The sequence below is a fragment of the Bremia lactucae genome, linkage group LG3 (assembly GCF_004359215.1).
Source record: "Bremia lactucae strain SF5 linkage group LG3, whole genome shotgun sequence".
NCBI lineage: Eukaryota > Oomycota > Peronosporomycetes > Peronosporales > Peronosporaceae > Bremia > Bremia lactucae.
In genome coordinates, this window is record NC_090612.1 from 3,817,996 (window position 1) to 3,837,821 (window position 19,826).

At 46.4% G+C, this 19,826-nt stretch overlaps 3 protein-coding genes across 3 annotated transcripts; 2 read left to right on the plus strand and 1 right to left on the minus strand.

Annotated features, from left to right (window-relative positions):
* Positions 1–11,479: 11,479 nt before the first annotated feature.
* On the minus strand, positions 11,480–14,262 carry CCR75_000711 (uncharacterized protein; the record flags this gene model as incomplete). Its single annotated transcript, XM_067958817.1, has 5 exons — positions 11,480–13,695; positions 13,764–13,872; positions 13,935–13,954; positions 14,017–14,109; positions 14,171–14,262. 5 exons carry the CDS (start codon positions 14,260–14,262, stop codon positions 12,729–12,731), a joined length of 1,281 nt encoding a protein of 426 aa, XP_067815162.1. The 3' UTR covers positions 11,480–12,728.
* On the plus strand, positions 11,515–12,519 carry CCR75_000712 (uncharacterized protein; the record flags this gene model as incomplete). The annotated part of the gene is made up of 1 exon (XM_067958818.1): positions 11,515–12,519. One exon carries the CDS (start codon positions 11,515–11,517, stop codon positions 12,517–12,519), a length of 1,005 nt encoding a protein of 334 aa, XP_067815161.1.
* Positions 14,263–14,336: 74 nt separating the features above from the next.
* On the plus strand, positions 14,337–19,818 carry CCR75_000710 (uncharacterized protein). The gene is made up of 9 exons (XM_067958816.1): positions 14,337–14,489; positions 14,561–14,713; positions 14,794–14,981; positions 15,042–15,135; positions 15,190–15,279; positions 15,337–15,450; positions 15,534–15,767; positions 15,838–16,278; positions 16,348–19,818. Exons 1-9 carry the CDS (start codon positions 14,355–14,357, stop codon positions 17,338–17,340), a joined length of 2,442 nt encoding a protein of 813 aa, XP_067815163.1. The 5' UTR covers positions 14,337–14,354; the 3' UTR covers positions 17,341–19,818.
* Positions 19,819–19,826: the final 8 nt, after the last annotated feature.

Consider the following 19,826-nt stretch of genomic DNA (forward strand, 5'->3'; position numbering starts at 1 on the left):
ACATCTTTCCGCGGGATTGGCGTTTGCGCCGGTATGGTCGCCGTGTTCAGCTTATTATAAGCATGAACCACGCGCCATCCACCTGTGGCTTTACGCACACAAAAGGTCGGGCTGCAGTGAGGCGATTTGCTCTCACGCACATGTCCCGCCTTGGCTCGTTTGTCGAAGAACTCATCGATATAATCGACTTGTTCTTTCGGCAACGGCCATTGCCTGGTCACACAATACTTGGTGCCAGGTTCGAGGTCTATCTCGTGCCCGATGCCCCTATCTGCTGGTAGGCGGCTCGGCACTTCTTCTGGGAACACATCACGATGTTTCCACAGAACCTCAAAGAACGGACTGTCTCTCAAGGCATCCCAGCCTTGAGCAGCGTACCGCTTCTTTTTGTCCGTTTCTAGGACGCTCTCGTCCATTGTGGACGACGAGCAACAGTCCACCAAGTTCTCTTCTGGAACTGGTGCGACTATTTCGTGGATCTTCCCTTCCTTTAATTCGGCAAGGGATAGATCTCACGACATCTCCGGGACATTTACTATCTCCTCGGCAGATTTAAAGACTTGCCGGAGCACCTCAACTGAGGATGCCTCCGCAATTTCGTTTTTGACGGCCTCAAACACCTCGTTTGAAGGCCGTCCTCTTTTTCAATGACTGATCCAAAGGTCACTCGTTTAGACGCGCCTTTGATCGTCCTAATCTGTCAGGTACTCGTTCTTCGAGTCAACACGACCTTTTTCTGGGAAGCGGGTGCCGTTACACTCCTAGCTAACGCACATCTTCCAACCGCACCAGGCTCTAGGCACTGTGCCGGTTTATGCGACGCATGACTTTCTGTCAGCTCACCATCTACTGCCACAGGCTCTCAGCTCTGTACAGGACATTGGACGCATGACTGCTTGTAATCGTCCTTTTCTCTACCCCAGTCTCCTCGAGCTGTGTATGAATTGGTGACGTTTGACATCTCGTCAACGCACCCTCAACTCTGTTCGACACGACGTCAGTTGCATACGCATCTCGCAGGAGCACATCCTTTCCGGTGTCCTTCGTAGAGTTCGCAACTGTGCGTGTACGCCAGTCTATCCATGGTTGGTACTTTGCCAACCATGGCATGCCTAGGATGAGGTCATACGGACTCTCCATTCCTAGCACTGTGAACTTCTCTTTACAAGAGAAGTCACTAAAGCTGAAGGCGAGTTCTACCTGAACTCCCTCAGACTTAACGAGCGCGCCGTTCGCTAAACGAACGGTCGCCTCTTCTCGCTTATCATCCTGGCAATGCAACTCAAACATCGCCGGTCTCTTTCGTAGAGCCGCGAATTTTTTTTTCACAAAATTTTGTGATGCACCCAAATCCACTAGGAGGGTCATCACCTGGTCATAGCCTCTTATATGAGCGCTATAGACCAGCAGGGTTGAGGTCCGAAATTTCCAGACCTCAGAGACTATGCTACCCATTTGTTCCACATCTCTGAACTCAGGGGTAGCTTCATATTCCGCGTCAGTAGGGCATCCCGCCCCTACTGCGCTCCTGCATTTCCCGACCCCTCAGTGGTCGATGCAGAACTCATGCGTCTCGCACGCTGGTTCTTGCCATCTCCCTTTGGGTAGGATGTCCTCTTGCTGGGCGTCTTTGCCCCAACAGGGACCCTGGCATAGCAGCGAGCCATCATATGGCCGCGCTTGCCGCATTTATAACAGACAACGTCTGCATTGCCCAACTCCATGGGAGTAGCATCTGACCTCTTGGCCGACGGCTTATACCAAGCTGACACCGAGGCACTGTTGTTGGATCGCTCCTCAACCAAGCTAATTTGGATTGCCTCTTCCATCGTCGACGGCACCTTTCTGAAAAGGGCCTGTCGCGATGGGCCATGCCGTAGTCCGTTCATAAACGCGGGCACTTCAATGTGCTCCGGAATTGGACCTACGGTAATGGACGCCGACAGCGAGCGCATCTCCTACACATACTCTTGCGGAGATCGCTTCGCATGTCGCGCTTCAAAGAAGCGCGCCTGAAGAAACACTTCGTTGTTCGGCGGCTGGTAAATGGCGCAAATCTTTTCTTTAAAGATTGCCCATGTAGGTAATGCCTGTCTGTCCACCATAAGCGCCGAGTAAGCCCACTCTGAGACCTTACCGCGCAGGTGCAACATGGCGAACGACACCATCCGGCTGTCGTCCTCAATGAGCTGGGCGACACCACATTGCTCCACGGCTAAAAGCCAGTGGACAATCGTGTGCGCCGCAGTTCCATCAAACTTGAGCGGGTCCATCCGAATGGGCCTCGGCTGATGCGGCCGGGCAGAGAGCATCTCAACAGTCCTGTTGAGAGCCTCTCTCCGAGCCTACTCTCACCTCAGCTCATCCTGCATCTGAGTGACGGACTCCGCCGCAGCATGGCTCTGTGCCTCCGCTGATCGAGCACAAATGCCTCAAACTGCCCCAACTGAGCAATATGTTGCTCAGGAGGAAGGCCCACGAGCCTGGCCAGGACTTGTTCACCGAGTCCCTCCGCCATGTGCCTGCCACCTCCCGAAGAAGTTTGGAGAGGTGGGGGGAATGAGAGCAATCGATGTTGAGGCTCATTCCCACGTACACACGCAGAGATGCGGGTCGTGGGAAGGATTTTAAGTGCTACCACGTGTAGGCGGGCACGTCGTAATGCGACCACGCTCTACTTAGACACAAACCCTAGCACAGCGAGGAAGCGGTTTAACCTGCTTCTCTTGCGTGCAGTGAGGTAGTTGTGGTGGGCGCGATAGCGACCTCACCCAACACACTAACTACTGTGATTAAGAGTCGTCAGGGGAGCGGTGATCCGGCTCCTCGTGCGCACTTATCAAGTAGGAAGTTGTTTTCAGACTGATTTATATTTAATCGTATTAAATATAAATACCTATTTTTACCAATTAAGATGTCATCTCTATAGATAACACTTAATATGTATTGCGAGCGTATTTTTCTAGATACCTCGCGTAACGGATGACGCTGGGCGTCATCCCTCTTAATGCGAATGCACCCATGTTCATCACATACACAAGGGTTGGTCACAATTGTGCACCACACCCGAGTGCTGGGTCTAATTACTATTATTTAGTAATTGACCAACCCCTTAAGTACACCAAGTAAACTTAACGGGGACTGTGTAACATTAGGGCAACTTTAGCCCGTTACACCTATATTGATAGAAAAGGGTATTTAAATCGGAATGAGTTACAACAGTTATACGGTTTAATAACCGAAGTGTACCCCGTTGTACACTACTATTGACAGGCATTCGTCGTCATATCCTCTTTTGGAAACTTAGGTTGTCGTGAGCATTTCTACTTGATGAAACTGGCATTAAGTCGAAGATACAAACAAAGTGAATTAATCTAAGGTTCTTTGTTCGTACACTGCTTGCTACTTCTAAGCCCTTACTCTAGAACTTTTACGAAGATTAAACACATCTCAACAAGGATCGTATGTCAATCCCAATATGGATCATATGCCTATCCTACTTCTACCCTAGCCATAAACAACCGATGTCACCTCCAATGTCAACCCTTAAAAACACGCGCTTTACAAGCTCATGTGCTCTGCTTCAGTGCTTAACATAGCAACTGTCGGTTGACGCTTGTAATTCCACAAAATCACGCAATTGTTCATTCTAACTGTTCAGGAAGAAAACATAACTGCATCTGCCAGGGCGTTTAAGTTAGCGGGCCCCCTACCGACCTGACATTCCCTGTCGTTTACATACCTGCCACTTCTCGCTTGGGGATGGTCTGGGCCGGCCAATTCTATTTCTTGTTTTAGTCATCGCCATCGGTCCTATTGCTCGTGTGGCCACTTTCCGCGTTTTTAGCTTCTGCTTAGAGTTCAGCAGGTGCATCGCGGCAAAATTGGCGCTCATGTAAACTGGACACTGATAGTGGGAAAACAATGGCCGTCCTGCTCTCTCTGTATAGTTCACCGTTTTCCTATGCCGGTCTTGGTGGCGATTAAGGATACAATCGATATTACGACCCTTCGCCCATACCGCACTTTCACATAAAGCGTGTTGGGGGTAAGCGTAGAAGTGGGAGATGACTCGCGCTTTCCTGCCCTCATCCTCCGTTCTCATGTACACTTGGCGTCTTCCACCTCATTTCGTGCTGCCAAATCGTCCAACCGCTTCTGGGTGTACTGGGTGTATATACGTCACTCAGTACTTGCACACCACCGTTCCTTGCGCGACGATCCAGGATGCAAACGCGTCAATTCGTCGCCTCGTCACTCACATTGCAAACGACAGGTGTGATACCTGTTCTGAGACCCCTTTGCCACCGCATAACAGGCCAATTCTTCACATACCTTGTATTTTACGGCGTTATGGCATTTGATGATACCACAGCGGCCCACGCAGTCACTCTTTTTTCGATCAGCCACCACCGAATGCCTGGATTGGCTGCTTACTAGTCGAGGTCGCCCTTGGTGAGGTCAGTCACTTCTTTCAACTCTTCATCGCCATCTCATTTCATGCCATCATTAAGGATGGGATCCTCGCTTTTCTGGATTGCCCAAGTCGCCCTGATAATTCTGCACCCGCTGCGCTTCAACCTCTTGTCGAACTTCTTCTGTGATTCGCCGTCCGCAGGCCGAGCCGCTCTTTTCCCTTCTAGCGAACGCAAAGCGGATCTCTAGACCTACCATGTCAGGAGCTCTCTTCTTTCCTATATCTGTGCGCAGGTGAATGCTTCACCATCGCCACAGGACGCGTGATCGCGCGTACACGGCTTTTCGTATTCCATCTCGGGCAAAATGGCTTTACGCACTCGTTCTGCCGGAGTAATGTCTACTGGTGGCGGCCGCGTTGCCGAGGCATACTTTTTCTCAGTTTGCATCAATTGCCCGCCTGCTAATTCTTGTCGGTCCTCGCTCCGCGTTGTCATTATAGCTTGGCTTGGGCTTTTCAATGTGGTTTTGTGTATCCGCTGTCCTACATGTAAGCTTGATTTCAGGATCTTGTTGTGTATTCATGGGCTTGCTGTTCCCATATTGAACTAGCTCAAATGCTTTGTGCATACTTGGTTTGCCATAAGGTCATCACACGGCAATGACATCTTACTTACTGTTCATTCCAAGAACGAAGCTAAACTCTCCTAGGTACGTTATCATAAATCTCTTGATTTAAGTCTCTTTGATTACCTTGATCATGTTGTCATTGCTACTTGCAATAACCAAATCGTCCGCGTACAAAATCGCAAGCACCATGATGTAGCCGTTTAGTTTGATGTATATGTCTTGCACTTGTCAAATTCCAGCTTGAGCATGAAGTCGTCAATGGTGTTGTTTCACATGCGCGACAACTGCTTTACTCCGTACAGAGTTTTCTTATGCTTTTACACGTCGTCTGGGTGATTATCGTCGATGTATCCGTCTGGCTGCACCATGGAGATGTCTTTGCTTGAGATGCCGTTGAAAAAAGCCGTTTTAAGCACATCTTATGCATCTTGATCCCGTACTAGGCAGCCATCGCCAGCAAGATCAGGATGGACGGGAACTTGGCCACTGGTGCGAAAGCGTCTCCATAATCAATCCCTTGCTTCTATAATAATTTACTTGCCCCTAGATGCGCCGTATGCCTTCCGATGTCAGTCTTGATTTGTACCAAAACAAAATACCCAATGGAAACCAATAGCTTCATTCATTGTCAGGAACACGCAGAGCAAGCTGCTAAATCTCCTCACGGGACTCACGGATCTCATGGAGCGCATCGAGGCGTTGCAAGGGCGACTGGAGGAAAAGGGGCATTGAGGGTCCACGAGGCTTGTGTTTTCGGTTCGGTGTTGGGGCAGGGCAAGGCCATGACCAGAAAGGCGTGTGTCTCTCAGCGTATCGCCATTAACGTACTTCCGTGCAAGGCAGCCTGGATACGCTGGTGCAGCAGCCAACGTTTAGAGGGCACAAGCGCCGCAGCCAGTGCTGCCGCAGCATTACGTGTCACCACCTATGTACCAGCCGGCCCCTCCACCAAACGTGGAACCCCAGGACTTCAATACGACGGCGTACCGGATACGCGACAAAGGATGCTGGGTGCCCGACCTTTTAATGGCAAGGAGTTGTATCAAGGACTCGTAAGTGGCTTTCTATCTTGGGGGCAAGAGATTTGTAAGGCAGATCATGTTCGCGGAGCGAAAAATTGGTTTTCATTGAAATGAAGACGTCAAGATAGACGTACTAGGGCACCACTTGACTGAGATGTTATGGACCATGCACAGCCGTAAACGGTCCACAACTCTCGCAAAGAATGCCGAGATGGTTATCTTTCTTCGCGGAGTTCAACTTCTCCGTGGACTATAAACGCGGACGGGTGCCACACTTCGTCGTCATCCCACCCATAATGATTTGCGTTTGCCATCATGTATGAGTGTCACGATGAACCAATAAGTGGGCATCGTGGGCGTGAGAAAACCTATCTCACGATAAGCCGCGACTTCTATTGGTTACGTCAGTACAAAATCGTCCGCAAGCACTACGTACGTGCTTGCGAAGTTTGTCAATGGGTGAAGCTCAGTGCTTTATCCCGTGCCCCGTTACAACTTCTGCCTCTTCCGGCAGAGTGTTGGCAGTCCGCATCTATGAACTTCGTCTTCGGATTTTCCGAGGACGATCACAAGAATAATGGCATTCTTGTGTTTGTTGATCGTTTCAGCAAGATGGTCCATCTTGTTGCACTCCCAGAGTCGACCACAGCAAAAGGCTGTGCTCGTGTCTTTGTTGACACGTTATTTCGACTCCATGGTCTACCCCGTTAATCGGTCTCCGATCGAGACCCTAGATTCACGGTAGACTTTGGTAATCTTTGTTTGAAAATGTCAACTTTTGACCATCCTCGAACATATGGTCAGACAGAACGTGCAAATCGTATTTCGAAGGGATACTTCGCGGATATGTCAACTCTTTTACAAGTTGGAGCGAGTTCTTTCCGATGGTAGAATTTTCCATCAACAATTAAGTGGATGATTTTTCAGAGCATACACCTCTTTTTGTGAACTGCTTACGCCATCCACGTAAACCACTTGTTTGAGAGTGATTCTTAAATGGGGGGGAGATTCGCTCGAGCAAAGAAAACCATCTAGCTCATCAAGTATTGACTCTACGGTCAATGCAAAGGGTACGAATGCTGATTAAATCGACAGTGAATAAACAAACTCAGTAATAGTGATGAAGCTATTACTGACTTTGATAACGATGCTGAAATATTCAGCATCGAAAACAATAATATTAGTGAGAACACAAATGCTCTAACTAAAGAAGAAAATGAAGACAATAATAAAATCAAGTCGGCAGTAGAATTTCTCCTGACTAGAGAAGCAGTGGTCCATTTCGTACAGGATTCCATCGCTGATGCGGTGGACCGACAGAAACAGAACTCGGACAAAAGTTGAAGAGCAAGCTTTCTTTCATTTCATATCAATAATCTAGTCACTACGGAAAACCTACCAAAACATGTAGTGACGAATGTGGGTAGTAATAAATTACTGCCAAGGTATATCGGTCTATTTCGTGTACTGCACCACCAAGGCAATGCGTACACGATCGAGCTACCTCGTAAGATGCGTACGCATATTACATTTATGTCAGGCATCTCCGCCCGTCCTACCAGTACGTGGCTTCTTCCGGTTACGAAGTACTTCGCACGGTCGAAGGCACCCCAACGCCTGATGGCTCCGAGCCAAAGCCTGATAGTCCTGAGACAAATACGATAGCCTCGGTACAAAGTTTGGTTCTCACGAACCAGACGTTCCATTCCTTTTTCTAAGGATGAAATCTTTTGACGAGCTGTCACCAGCTCGTTTTGAAGGGCTGATGTGCCCGTTCGGTTGCCAGTTGATCAACCCCAACTAGAGCACGGCTTTGCAACTGGTCATGAGAAACACTGTCAATCGTCATCGCTAACTCGCGACGACGGGATCGCTCGTGATTTCCTTCCGTAAATAACGGAGGACCTGACTCAAGTCACGGTGTTAACTCGGGTTCGGCGAATGAGGCAAACCCGATTTTTTCTCCCTCTCCACATATATTGACGGATTCGAGTGGTGTAAAGCGTTTCTAGATAAACGGTTCTTGAACCACCGTGAGGTGCAAGGGATTCAAACGAGTTACCTCGTTCGATGGCGAGGGTATCCACCCTCGCTTGATAGCTGGGAACCTCTTTCCCAGCTCCGGATTTGTTTCACAGTACGACAAGACCTATCATCTCCTACAAAGCGTCCATCAGAGCATGAGTGCTTCCCGCGCTCGTGAAAGGAGGAACTTTTCAGTACCTCGGCACATCTCACAAGAGATTCTTCAATGAGGATCTTTAAGGGAGTATGCTTCTTTAGGGGCATGACCTACACCGTTAAAACAGCATGGGAATGAGTCCCCCACGAGAGGCAAGGTAGCCCTGCCTCTGTTGACTTACGGTGCAGCCGGTAGCGTGCACCAACTACGGTGCGTTTTTTTAAATCGGTCACGGAAAGCATCCAATTGTCGAACAAGGCCCCGCGGCCTATGCTTTGCACATTCTGTACAAATGCTTCCCATGCTTCGAATAAAGAAGTGGCATCCTTTGCCAGCTTACATGTACCACCGATGCCGGAAAAGGCATTGATGAAGAATTGCGTTTCATCCTCACGAGACTAGCGAAGCATTGATGAGTCGAATAACGAAAATTTGTTTCGATTGTTGGTCAAACCAGACCAACGAGTAAGGTTGCCCTTAGAGGACAACCAAGGCTTTTTCGGGAGCGAACCGCAAAGCACTGCGGTCCCTCCCCTGTTTGCTCATATTAACGTTCACATTACTCTTGGAGTGATCCTTATAATCACTCCGTCCTGGTGATTAATACTAGCACCACCAAAAGTATGCTTACCTAAATGGCCTTTACGATCACTTTGTTCCTGGTGATGCATTCTGACATCAACAGAATTATCATCGTCCATGGAGTCATCACCCGATGACCCCACATCAAGAGGGTGTGACGAAGTGTCAAACGACTTGTCATCACACCGTTAAAGTCACGTTAGAACCCGTAGGTTTACTGAACGTGGCCACGGGCGAACTGGAGGCCTTCACAGTTGCTACTGAGTCGGGCGATGATGCCACCCCATGCCAGTCACCTACGATGGGAGTACCAGGTGATTGGCATGACGATTAGGCATCGCGCAAAGAGGCGCCTTACCTAGTTACTTATTAATAAATTAAAGCCTGTATATAGAAGATCGGTATGAACGAACTTAATATATTAATAGAGCTCATATTTTCTCTATTCTAAAGCCTTCAAAATTTACCTTCAGCAACTGAAACTTTAAGTTACTTAGAACTTTCCTCTGCGCGTCGTGTACGTGAAGTAGTCGAGGCACTGTAATCAGTGTAGCTTGAATAGTACTGTTATCAGTGCTAGCAAAGGGTGCCCCGTTACATGTAAGGTATTTTGTATTTATAAAAAAATAAGCAAAGTTCAGTTCCACATTTGAATTAAATGCGTTAAGTGCCTTGGTTCTTAAAAATATTAAGCCTTACTAAGGATAATTTAACAAGTCCTTGTTCAAGAATACTTACTAATAGTCTTCTTGAACAAGGACTTGTTAAATCAAGAATACTTACTAATAATATAACAAGTCCTTGTTCAAGAGGCTTATTAATAGTCTTCTTGAACAAGGACTTGTTAAATTCTATGAGCTTGTACGATTGAAATGGTACTTAACTAATTTTATCGAACTAAGAGACTTTCTGAGTCACCAAGTCTTCCTTCGACTTTAGGAGCAAAAAAGCTACTTAGGCCGGACAGATAAGTTCATTTATTTATTATAAGTTGAGATGAGGAACCTGTATGCCAATGAACATGTTGAAAAGTCGCAAATGATACCACACGTGATATCAGATGCCCCGGTTTTGATGGAATTGCTTTGTCGAGAATTTAGTTCGACTTACCAAGAAGCAATTGAACATTAACATCATGTTTGTAAATTTACGAAGCATGCTGAGCATTTCGCAAGTGTATTAGGGCAGATAAGCACTTGCCAATATTGAAAACGCTTCAGTGATTTGGCACAAAAATATACCACTCGTTGGTGTCAAAAATAAGCGCGGCATGCGAGCCAATGTAAATATTGGAGCTACTTGCAACAATTTTTTTTCCGTCGAATGCAAGTCCATTCACTCCAAACGTGGCATAAACAGACCGACCGAACACCCTCATGGAGCGCAGCTCAGTAAGGCACACATTCCGTATCAAATGGCGAGATAGTTGTCATTCTTTGCTAAATGCAATTTTCGTGTCAAATATTAATTAGATGCTTCTAGACGCGAATCGCGTCGATTTGAAGAATATGTTGCATTTCGAATTCGTGTGTATACCATTTAGTATGGAGTCTGACGCTTATTTAAAGTTGACTTGTCTTCAAGACAAGTGCACAATCCACCACCACGCGAGAGCAAATAGACTGCTGTGCTGTTTTGACTGTAGAACAAAGTGATCGTAATCGAGTTGTAGTACCCTAGTGGCACAGAAATATCCGATATGGCATCTTTCTGCGATGCAAGTGATGGATTTAAGACATGTCATGCATTGTCATGCAATTAGTACCGACATATTAATAATGTTACTCTCTACCCAAACATATTAGGGACGTCGTCTCCTGTTACTCTTTACACAAAATTTAGGGAGGCCGTTTCCTCTCGCTCCCTTTTATTAAAGGCTCCGCTCATAGCACCTAATCCCATATTGTAACGGGGCACCCTTTGCTAGCACTAATAACAGTACTCGTCAAGCTACACTGATTACAGTGCCTCGACTACTTCACGTACACGACGCGCAGAGGAAGGTTTTCAGTACCTATAAGTCTTAGTTACTGAAGGTAAATATTGAGACCTTATAATAGAGGAAAAGTAAAACTCGATCAACATATAAAGTTTTTTCATAACGATCTTCTATCTGCTAGCTTTAAATATTAATTATTAACTATGCAATGCGCCTCCTTGCGCGACGCCCAATCCTGTCTCTGCAACGATTGGCGGGGTTAAATTAAACTCGATCCACCAATCAATAGAATTAGCGTAAATTTACCAAAGTTGGTAATTAACAATATTGATGTAAAGGACACCCCTCCAACTACAATACTGAGCACAAGGTATTCTATATAGTCGCACCATAATCAAATGTGCTGTGAAAGATACGTAAAAAGATCCACGTCTGTTAATTTTTTATACAAAATTGCGTGCTTTCCATTTATGTCAAAATAGACAAAAAAATCAACTTTGAGAGTGACTCGGCAACAATAAATGTTCCGAGCAGTTTCCGAGGCAGACTAATTCTCCGAATGTTCCTTTTCTTCGCAGCCAGGATCCCTCATTTGTTCTTTCTATATTTGCGGATAGGGCCAAAAATTTGCTCACGGCCCTGCCAAAACGGATTTTTCGGCCAAATATACCGGTATCGGGCTGCTGAAAGGACGTAATCTAAATTTGCAATCTTAAACTCGTCCATCATACCTCAAAATTCCAATGTTTCGCCGCATAGCGCTCGTGTCGGCAAATGTCTTGAAAACACGCCATTTTGCCACCTTTCAACCTCCCCCAAGCCACAATGCAAAGCAGCCAAGTGCCATCATGCTCGCTACTGTAAGTATCGCGGCCATAAGTGGCGTCGCCCTTACGAATGTCGTCCGCGCACATGAAAAACCTTTCGACGTCGATGCCGCAAAAAAAGAGATTATTGAAATTTTTGACGACAATCAATCCATAGGACCCACGTTTGTACGTCTTGCATGGCACTCGAGTGGCACGTATGCATCGAAAGACCATAGTGGCGGGTCGACGGGAGGAACCATTCGTTTTCCTCCCGAGATTCACCACGGTGGCAACGCGGGCTTGGATCTAGCCATCCAAGCTCTGGAAACGGTCAAAAAGAACCATCCTGCCATTTCGTATGCGGATCTTTACATCCTTGCAGGTGTCACAATGATTGAAGAAATGGGTGGTCCTGTGATTCCCTTTCGTAGTGGCCGTGTAGACGCCACAAGTGGCAACGAGTCGACCCAGACCCCCGACGATCGACTTCCTCATGCAAATATGGGCACCAAGGAAAAAACTACGCAACACGTGCGTGACGTGTTTTATCGCATGGGCTTTAATGACCGTGAAATTGTCGCGCTTTGCGGTGCGCATGCCATTGGACGCTGTTATCCTTCTCGGAGTGGTTACAGTGGTCCATGGACAAAAGCGGAATGGACCTTTTCGAATGAATATTTTCGAGAATTGCTGGAAACCAACTGGACGATCAAAAAATGGAAGGGTCCACTGCAATACGAGGATCCAACGGGTACGTTGATGATGTTACCAAGCGACATGGTGTTGATTGAAGACCCTTTGTTTCGAAAACACGTGGAAGAATACGCGAACGACGAAGCCTTGTTTTTCCACGATTTTTCAAACGCTTTTGTAAAACTTACCGAAAATGGCGTCAAGTTTCCAGTGACTTCAGGTTGGCGCCAATTCTTTGGCGCGTAAAAAAAGCAACGTAAACCTCGGAAGGAAAAACTAAATGCCATAATGGTCATCGATATATTGCATTGGTATGGGCGATTTGTTACTGGATACTACATAAGGTCGGAACAATACAAAAAAACTTTTAAAAAAATGTAAAAATTGGTATTCGGTTTTTCTCTCGTTCTCGTTTGCACAATCAAGGTTCAAAACAATTGAAAGGTCGTTTATTGCTACACAAAGTCGTTAGTATTGTCCCTTGGGACATTGGTGCTGGAGCCATACGTCGACTTGGGAGTATTGCGTCCAAAAAGCCGCTGTGAAATGTCATTATTGCTTCCAGTACGTCGAATCCTGGGACTTTGACGATACACGACTTTTCCACGACGTTTGCGCATGAGATGCGTCTTTTGTAGCGATGGGGATGCGTACATGGGCGATTTCTCAATGGATTCGGTACCACGCTTCCGTTCCTCCTTTTCGGAATGATAGACGAGTAACCCCATTACCAATACCACGAGAGAAAACCCATCATAGATTGTAAATGTTTGCGATGCCGACGTGCCCGTGAGAAGCGGAACCATATAGAGCAAATCCGTTAAAGGAAGCCCAACTGCCGACGATACGACAAAGAGGACACTGCTGCCTTCTTTAAAGATATAGAGCATCAATTGATTGTACATGGTGTTGAATACAATAAAAACAAGAAAGACTGTCAAGACTCCCGAGTTACACAATAGCGTGTTGCCATTTAATTCGACGGGATTGCCCATGAAACACTCGTGTGCTTTCCATATATACGACGGAAAGTCACTCCATGGGACAGGTGGGTCACTAAATGCTTGAATGCGAACTGTCCAGATCGTGGCCAAGCCAATCAAGAGTTGATAGAAGCTAATCCAGATATTTGCATACCAAATATCCAAATCCACGTCTTTGAGTCCAATTTCTTTGTATACATTGGACGCTGCAGCTGGGAGTAATGACACAATATAGAGCGTGATCCATCCAGCGCTTGGATCAGGGGCATTGGCAGTATCTTGACCCGTGAGAACGGGAATTAGATTCACCATACCACCGTAAAGCACCAAGATCGAGCCAAGAATATGGCCACGTTTAAAGCGTGTTTGTAAAAATAGGTAGGACAATACCATATTAAATGGCAAATTCAATTGATTCAATACATTGGCCATATTCCCCCTTTCAATACAATATTCCCCATACAATAAGAATAATTATTGAAAACAACTACCACCTTGGCAACGTACCCAATATGAGGCGTGGGGAAGGCCCCGAGTAAATTGTATAGTGTATCAAAGAGTGCCATGAGCATATACTTGTAGTGTGGAAATTGACGCATCTCGGGCGTAATCTCATCTGTATCCATTCGTAGACATTGGACGGTAGTTCATCCCAAATGGATGCAATTGGATACGTACCGGTAAAGTAAATTTTGTAGCTATCATCACAAGACACAAACGTGAGGTATGGATACCAATACAATGAATCGACTTGACGTACGCGACGACGGGGGCAGACGACACGAGAAAAGCGATTGGAAGGATCACGTTTGTAAAGTACCATAGAAATTCCGTATAGTCGTACGTGATTCGGCTACAGGACAGTAAGGGAGTAAGCTATAGAAAAGAAAGTCGCTGGCGGTAGGTATACATACGTGTATAGTACGCGATCGACACAGCGAGCCATTATGAGTAGACAGAGCGCGACTGCCAGCTTGGATTCCCATAGCAATCGCTTCACGTCCATCGCGAGTACTTGGATACGCTTTTGTTGGCAGTTTTTTATTCGGCCAATGAAAAATTAAGAAAACGAAAAGGTGGGGGGTCCTGGCTGTAGCCATGAACAACGACCACGGTATGAATCGCATGCAAGAGCTGCTTAGCAGCTATTACGGGCTGGAGGACCAGGAAAGTCAACAAGAGCAGCAACGCAATATTGATTCACCCGGTTTTGATTCAAATGTCTACGTCAAGGTGCCTTAAAGACGACATGTAGCCATCGTTTTGCGTCGTGTAGCCATGTTAATCCAACTCTCGATGACTAGGAGTTACTAAAGACTCGCGGACTTAATGACTTGTTATCGATAGATGACCAATTAATACAAGAAATCAAAGAGCTGGACACGAACATGCAAATGCTCGTATACGATAACTACAGCACGTTTATTAATGCTACCGACACGATCCACAAAGTGAAGGTCTGAATTGTACCTATCATCTACGTGAACAATAACACCTTCAAAAACGAATGTCTAATGATCAATTTCTATGAAAATAGAATAATGTGGCAAGTATGGAGGATGACGTCGGACGTGTAGTGAAGAGCATGGAGACAATCACCGCTAAAAGCGAGAGCATTAACGTGGCACTTGTCCCTCATCGCTCCAAAGTGGAGAAGCTCCTTGGTGTGCAGCGATTACTGAAGAAATTTGAATTTATTTTTGATCTACCCGAGAGACTTACCACGTTTGTTAATCATACTGTGAAAATTAATAGTATGATTTCGGATCTGATAATAATTTGTAGTGCTGTGAAGCAGAAAGAATACGCCAACGCTACGAACTATTACCTGCTAGCTCGCCGTATTCTTGAGCGATATGAGCATATTTCATCCTTTAAGGTTCAGTGCATTGAGATGAAAGCTGTGAAATGTTGTTAAATCATAATTGTATAGACAATTCAGTTTGAAGCCGAAAAAGGTATACAGCAACTTGAGCGTATACTGAAGGAACAGTTGCTTGACATGACGCTTACGTCCGAAGAGGTAGGTCTTGCATGTGTATAGTAGGAAGCTATATATTGAATTAGTTGCTATTATCAGCTCTGCGAGACGATTGTGCTTCTTCATCAACTTAACGCCTGCAGTGATGAAAATCGAATTCAATTTTTAGAATGGCATCAAGTATACTTTAAGCAAAAAGTGGCAACTTTTAAGGTAATTTATTCAATATGGCTACACATTGGGTATGCGGATGTATACGAGTATTTAAGTGGGCCATTTTTTTTTTCATTCGGTAGACACAAGAGACACCAGTATCTGTATTTGACTTTCTGCAGCAATTCCATGCAGATATTTTGTCAGCAATGAGTCGCGTCTTTGCCGTGTATACGACCCATTTTAAACCCGAGATCGTCGCGCGCGAAATGAATGACGCAGTTCAAGACACTGAATTCTTTAAATTTGTGAATGATTTATTTGCATTGTACGCTACGGAGTGTACAGTTCAATTCCGTCGTCCATTTTCTGACTTTGTACGATCATCAAATACATGACAAAATTACCATTCAAAAAGATTGACAATTTATTGTATTGATCTCACAGGGAGCCATCAACGATAACTTTTCTATTTTCTCCGAGACTGACGTCTCGCCCGACATTCTCGAAAGCGAATTCTTTGTATTGATGTGCGTGATGAAAGACTTTGTCTCTCACGTGTACGCATTGGACAAATCGATGCCAATGTGTGGATTCGCGGCCCGTGCCACGAACATAGTCAAACATTGTATCCATTTCCAAATTCAAGGCGTGTTTCATGACCTTCAACGCAAAGTGATCGAATTATTGGTCACTTCGTACAATAACGTGACAATATTGCGGCAAAACACTCGTGACCAAGGATTAAGCATACGACCATTGGCGTACGACTCTACAAGGACGTTTATTGATAACGTGCAACAGGTACTTGAGCGTCTAAAGCCAATGATGGAAGCGGGGTTTACGATGCTTCCAGCGATCAGTCCTCTCTTTACGGACTTGCTTCAGGTACATGAGTTTGCTATTGTATACAATCCATGAAGAAACAAATCCTTAGCTGCGTTTATGGGATTCTAGCGCGAAGTTTCCAATCTCCTCAAGTGGTTCAATACGACAGTGCTCCAATCTACAGAGCCTAAGCGCACATGTCTGGAAGTACCTTGTCCGATACAAGCTGACCATGACAACGTACAGCTCCCATATTTCGAACCTTGTCCTCATTATTTCCTCTTTCTAGCTTGCATGTGCCAAGAACTCGCTCGTAATGGCATTGCGAATTGCCTCCATGATTGTATGAAATGGTTGCCACCATTAGTGTCATCGATACACAACTCCATCGACAATCCTCCAATGCATCAATTGAACGCAAAACATGTGATTCAACTCACTCGCGACTCGTCCAATGCGCTCATTCAGCACGTTGCAAGGTACTATGGCCACGAAATGTGTGAAATTTGTTTCAATAGTATTGCTGCTATATCATGGCCACATCCACCGAGCGAGCCACAACATGTTCAAGAAAAAATGCTTGGTATCGTTGAAACCACCATGCGCTTTGGCACTGAAATTGCAAATATTCTTGGCGATACGCAAAGCGTGAGTCGTTTTAATAATGTACGTAGTAATGACTGGGACGTTCGTAATCGAACGAGTGCTTTACGTTCTTGGAATGCGGAAGTGACAGCATCGTCAGGGATGCCCTTGAATGTCGATCGGATCTTTGCACGTCGAATTCAAATAGTTCCGTCCGAACTGGCGCTTTCGACGGATACAATCGTATTGACAATGCTAAAGGTATGTCTCAAAGGGTTTATTGAGAACTTGCGGCTCGTGGAGCTCTCGATGTTTGGATTGCAACAAATGCAATTGAATGCTGCGTTTTTGTGCCGTCTGTTGCTGCCGATGGTCACGCCTGGGGACGCCGAAGAAGAAATCAAAAGTCTTTTGTTTGCTCTTCTTTTGACGGCTCGTACACGGGCGTTTGAAGACGTTTTGATGGACGAAAGCACTGTTGTTGCCATTGTCAATGCCACAAGTATTCAACTAAGGTCACGTCTACAAAGTTGTTAGTAAAAACCAAAAAAAGGTAGTCTTCGTGTCAACACATTATGTCTTCCACATCAAGCAGTGCAATCATTTCAATCCAGTTCTTATACAGGGCATGCTGTAACGTAGGTTTCGCACGGACGACTTAAGTAGTACGAATGGCTCTGGAGTCTCATGGCCTCTTGGATGCTACGCTTGAAGGCGCAGCACATGCACCCAAGCTTAAGCAGAATGAGCTTGAACGTCGAGAGATAGAGCGGTTAGAAGCGCGTATTGCTGCCGAGACACCCGCACGTGGCTCGCAGCTTTGTGACGCCTCGAGTTTTGATCGGTTCCCTCTCTCCGAGGCCTCGCGACGAGGTTTAAGAAGCTGTGGCTTCACGGCACCAACAAAAATACAAGCCGGCGCGTTGCCACATGCTTTAGCCGGACGAGATGTGCTTGCAGCTGCGAAAACAGGTTCCGGAAAGACGCTCGCTTTCCTCTTGCCCGTGCTAGAACAGCTCTTTCGTCTTCGCTGGAGCGTCGAAGACGGACTTGGTGCAGTCATTATCTCGCCAACACGAGAACTGGCGCTTCAGATCTTTGAAGTATTGCGCAATGTTGGCAAAGCGCATACGTTCTCAGCAGGATTAGTCATTGGAGGCAAGAACTTTCACGAAGAACAGCTTCGTCTCGTTCGCATGAATCTCCTCGTGTGTACACCTGGTCGACTCTTGCAACACATGGAACAAACCCCGGCGTTCCATGCAAGTGCATTGCAAGTCTTGGTTCTCGACGAAGCCGATCGGATCTTGGATCTTGGATTTCAGAAACAACTTCGAGCAATTCTGGAACACTTGCCACCCGCAGGAACGCGTCAGACGTTGTTGTTTTCAGCCACGCAAACAAAACGTGTCAAGGATTTAGCTGCATTAAGTCTTCAAAATCCCGAGTACGTGGCTGTACACGAACACTCGGTCAAGGCGACGCCCTCGGGGTTGCAACAAACGTACGTTGTCACGCGTTTGGAGCACAAATGTGACGTCCTCTTGGCCTTTATCAAGTCGCATTTAAAGCACAAGACTATTGTGTTTCTATCCACGTGTCGTCAAGTGCGCTTTTTTCATACGGTGTTTTGTAAACTCCAACCGGGACTTCCACTCTGTGCTCTTCATGGCAAGTATAAACAAGGAAAACGTGTCGAAGTGTACTATGAATTTTTAAACAAACCCGCCGCGGTGTTGTTTGCCACGGACGTCGCTGCACGAGGACTGGACTTCCCACACGTTGACTGGGTCGTGCAACTCGATTGTCCCGAAGACGCTGCGAATTACATTCATCGAGTGGGTCGCACGGCGCGGTATAATAACCACGGCAAAGCACTGTTGTGTCTTTTGCCGTCGGAAGTCGACGGTATGCGGAAGCGACTAGACGACGCCAAAATCCCGATTCGAGCAATTCAAGTGAATCCTGCCAAGACAACGAGTTGTCGTCAGAAAGTAGCATCGATTGTTGCGGGTGATAAAGAAATCAAAGCACTGGCGCAGAAAGCATTCCTGTCGTATGTTCGATCCGTGTATTTGCAGCCTGCTCGGGACGTGTTTGATGCATCGGCGCTTGCACTGGAGGCATTTGCTGAATCGCTGGGACTTCCGGGAGCGCCTCGCATGCCATTTTTAGCCAACATGCAAGTGGAACAGGAGACACGCGGTCACGAGGCACTCCGAGAAGATCTTCGTGGAAAGAAGAATGTGAATCGAAAATTACAGCAGTTGAAAGAAAAGATTAAAGCCGAGAAGGAGCGAAAACGACTGGCGCGAGAAGTAACGGCTTTGGCGTCGAACGAATTGACAGCGGGTACAGCATTGCGCGACGAGTTGAAAGAATCTTGTGACGATGCGTGGATGGTCGTGAAACGGGTCCACACGTGGGATGAAGGCGATGAGCCGCTGGAGTTGGATGTACGGGAATCTCGAAAGAAAAAGCCAAAGTTGCGCGTTGATCCGGAGAAGATTAATGCGTCGAAAATTGTGTTTGACGAAGACGGGAATCAAGCTACAGTCGCTGATCGATTTCAAGTGCGCGCTAGTGACGCGACGGAGTTTGCCGATGTGGCGCAGCACGCGAAGAATTACACGGAACAGGTTGCGGCTCGTCTTGCTGCGAGAGATGCAGAGGATCGTCGTTTGGAGAAAGATCGGGTGCGTACGAAGCATAACAAGAAGCGCATGAAATTGAAAGGCGCGCATCTGGAAGAGAGCGACGATGAAGGAGCTCGGCTTGGATCACGCTCGGACGATGAAGGCACGAGTGACGGAATTCCAAGCAGTAGTGACGACGACGACGAGAACGAAGATGAGCTCAAACGAAATGTTGACCGTCATGCTGTCGCTAGTCAAGAAGAAATTGCCTTGCGCATGTTGCAACGTCGGTAGATCCGTCGAATCTTTGAATAAAAATACTCCTTTGATCAATGCATGCATGTGCTTGCTGGTTAAGATAAAGCTTGAAAACCCAAAAAGCTAAAG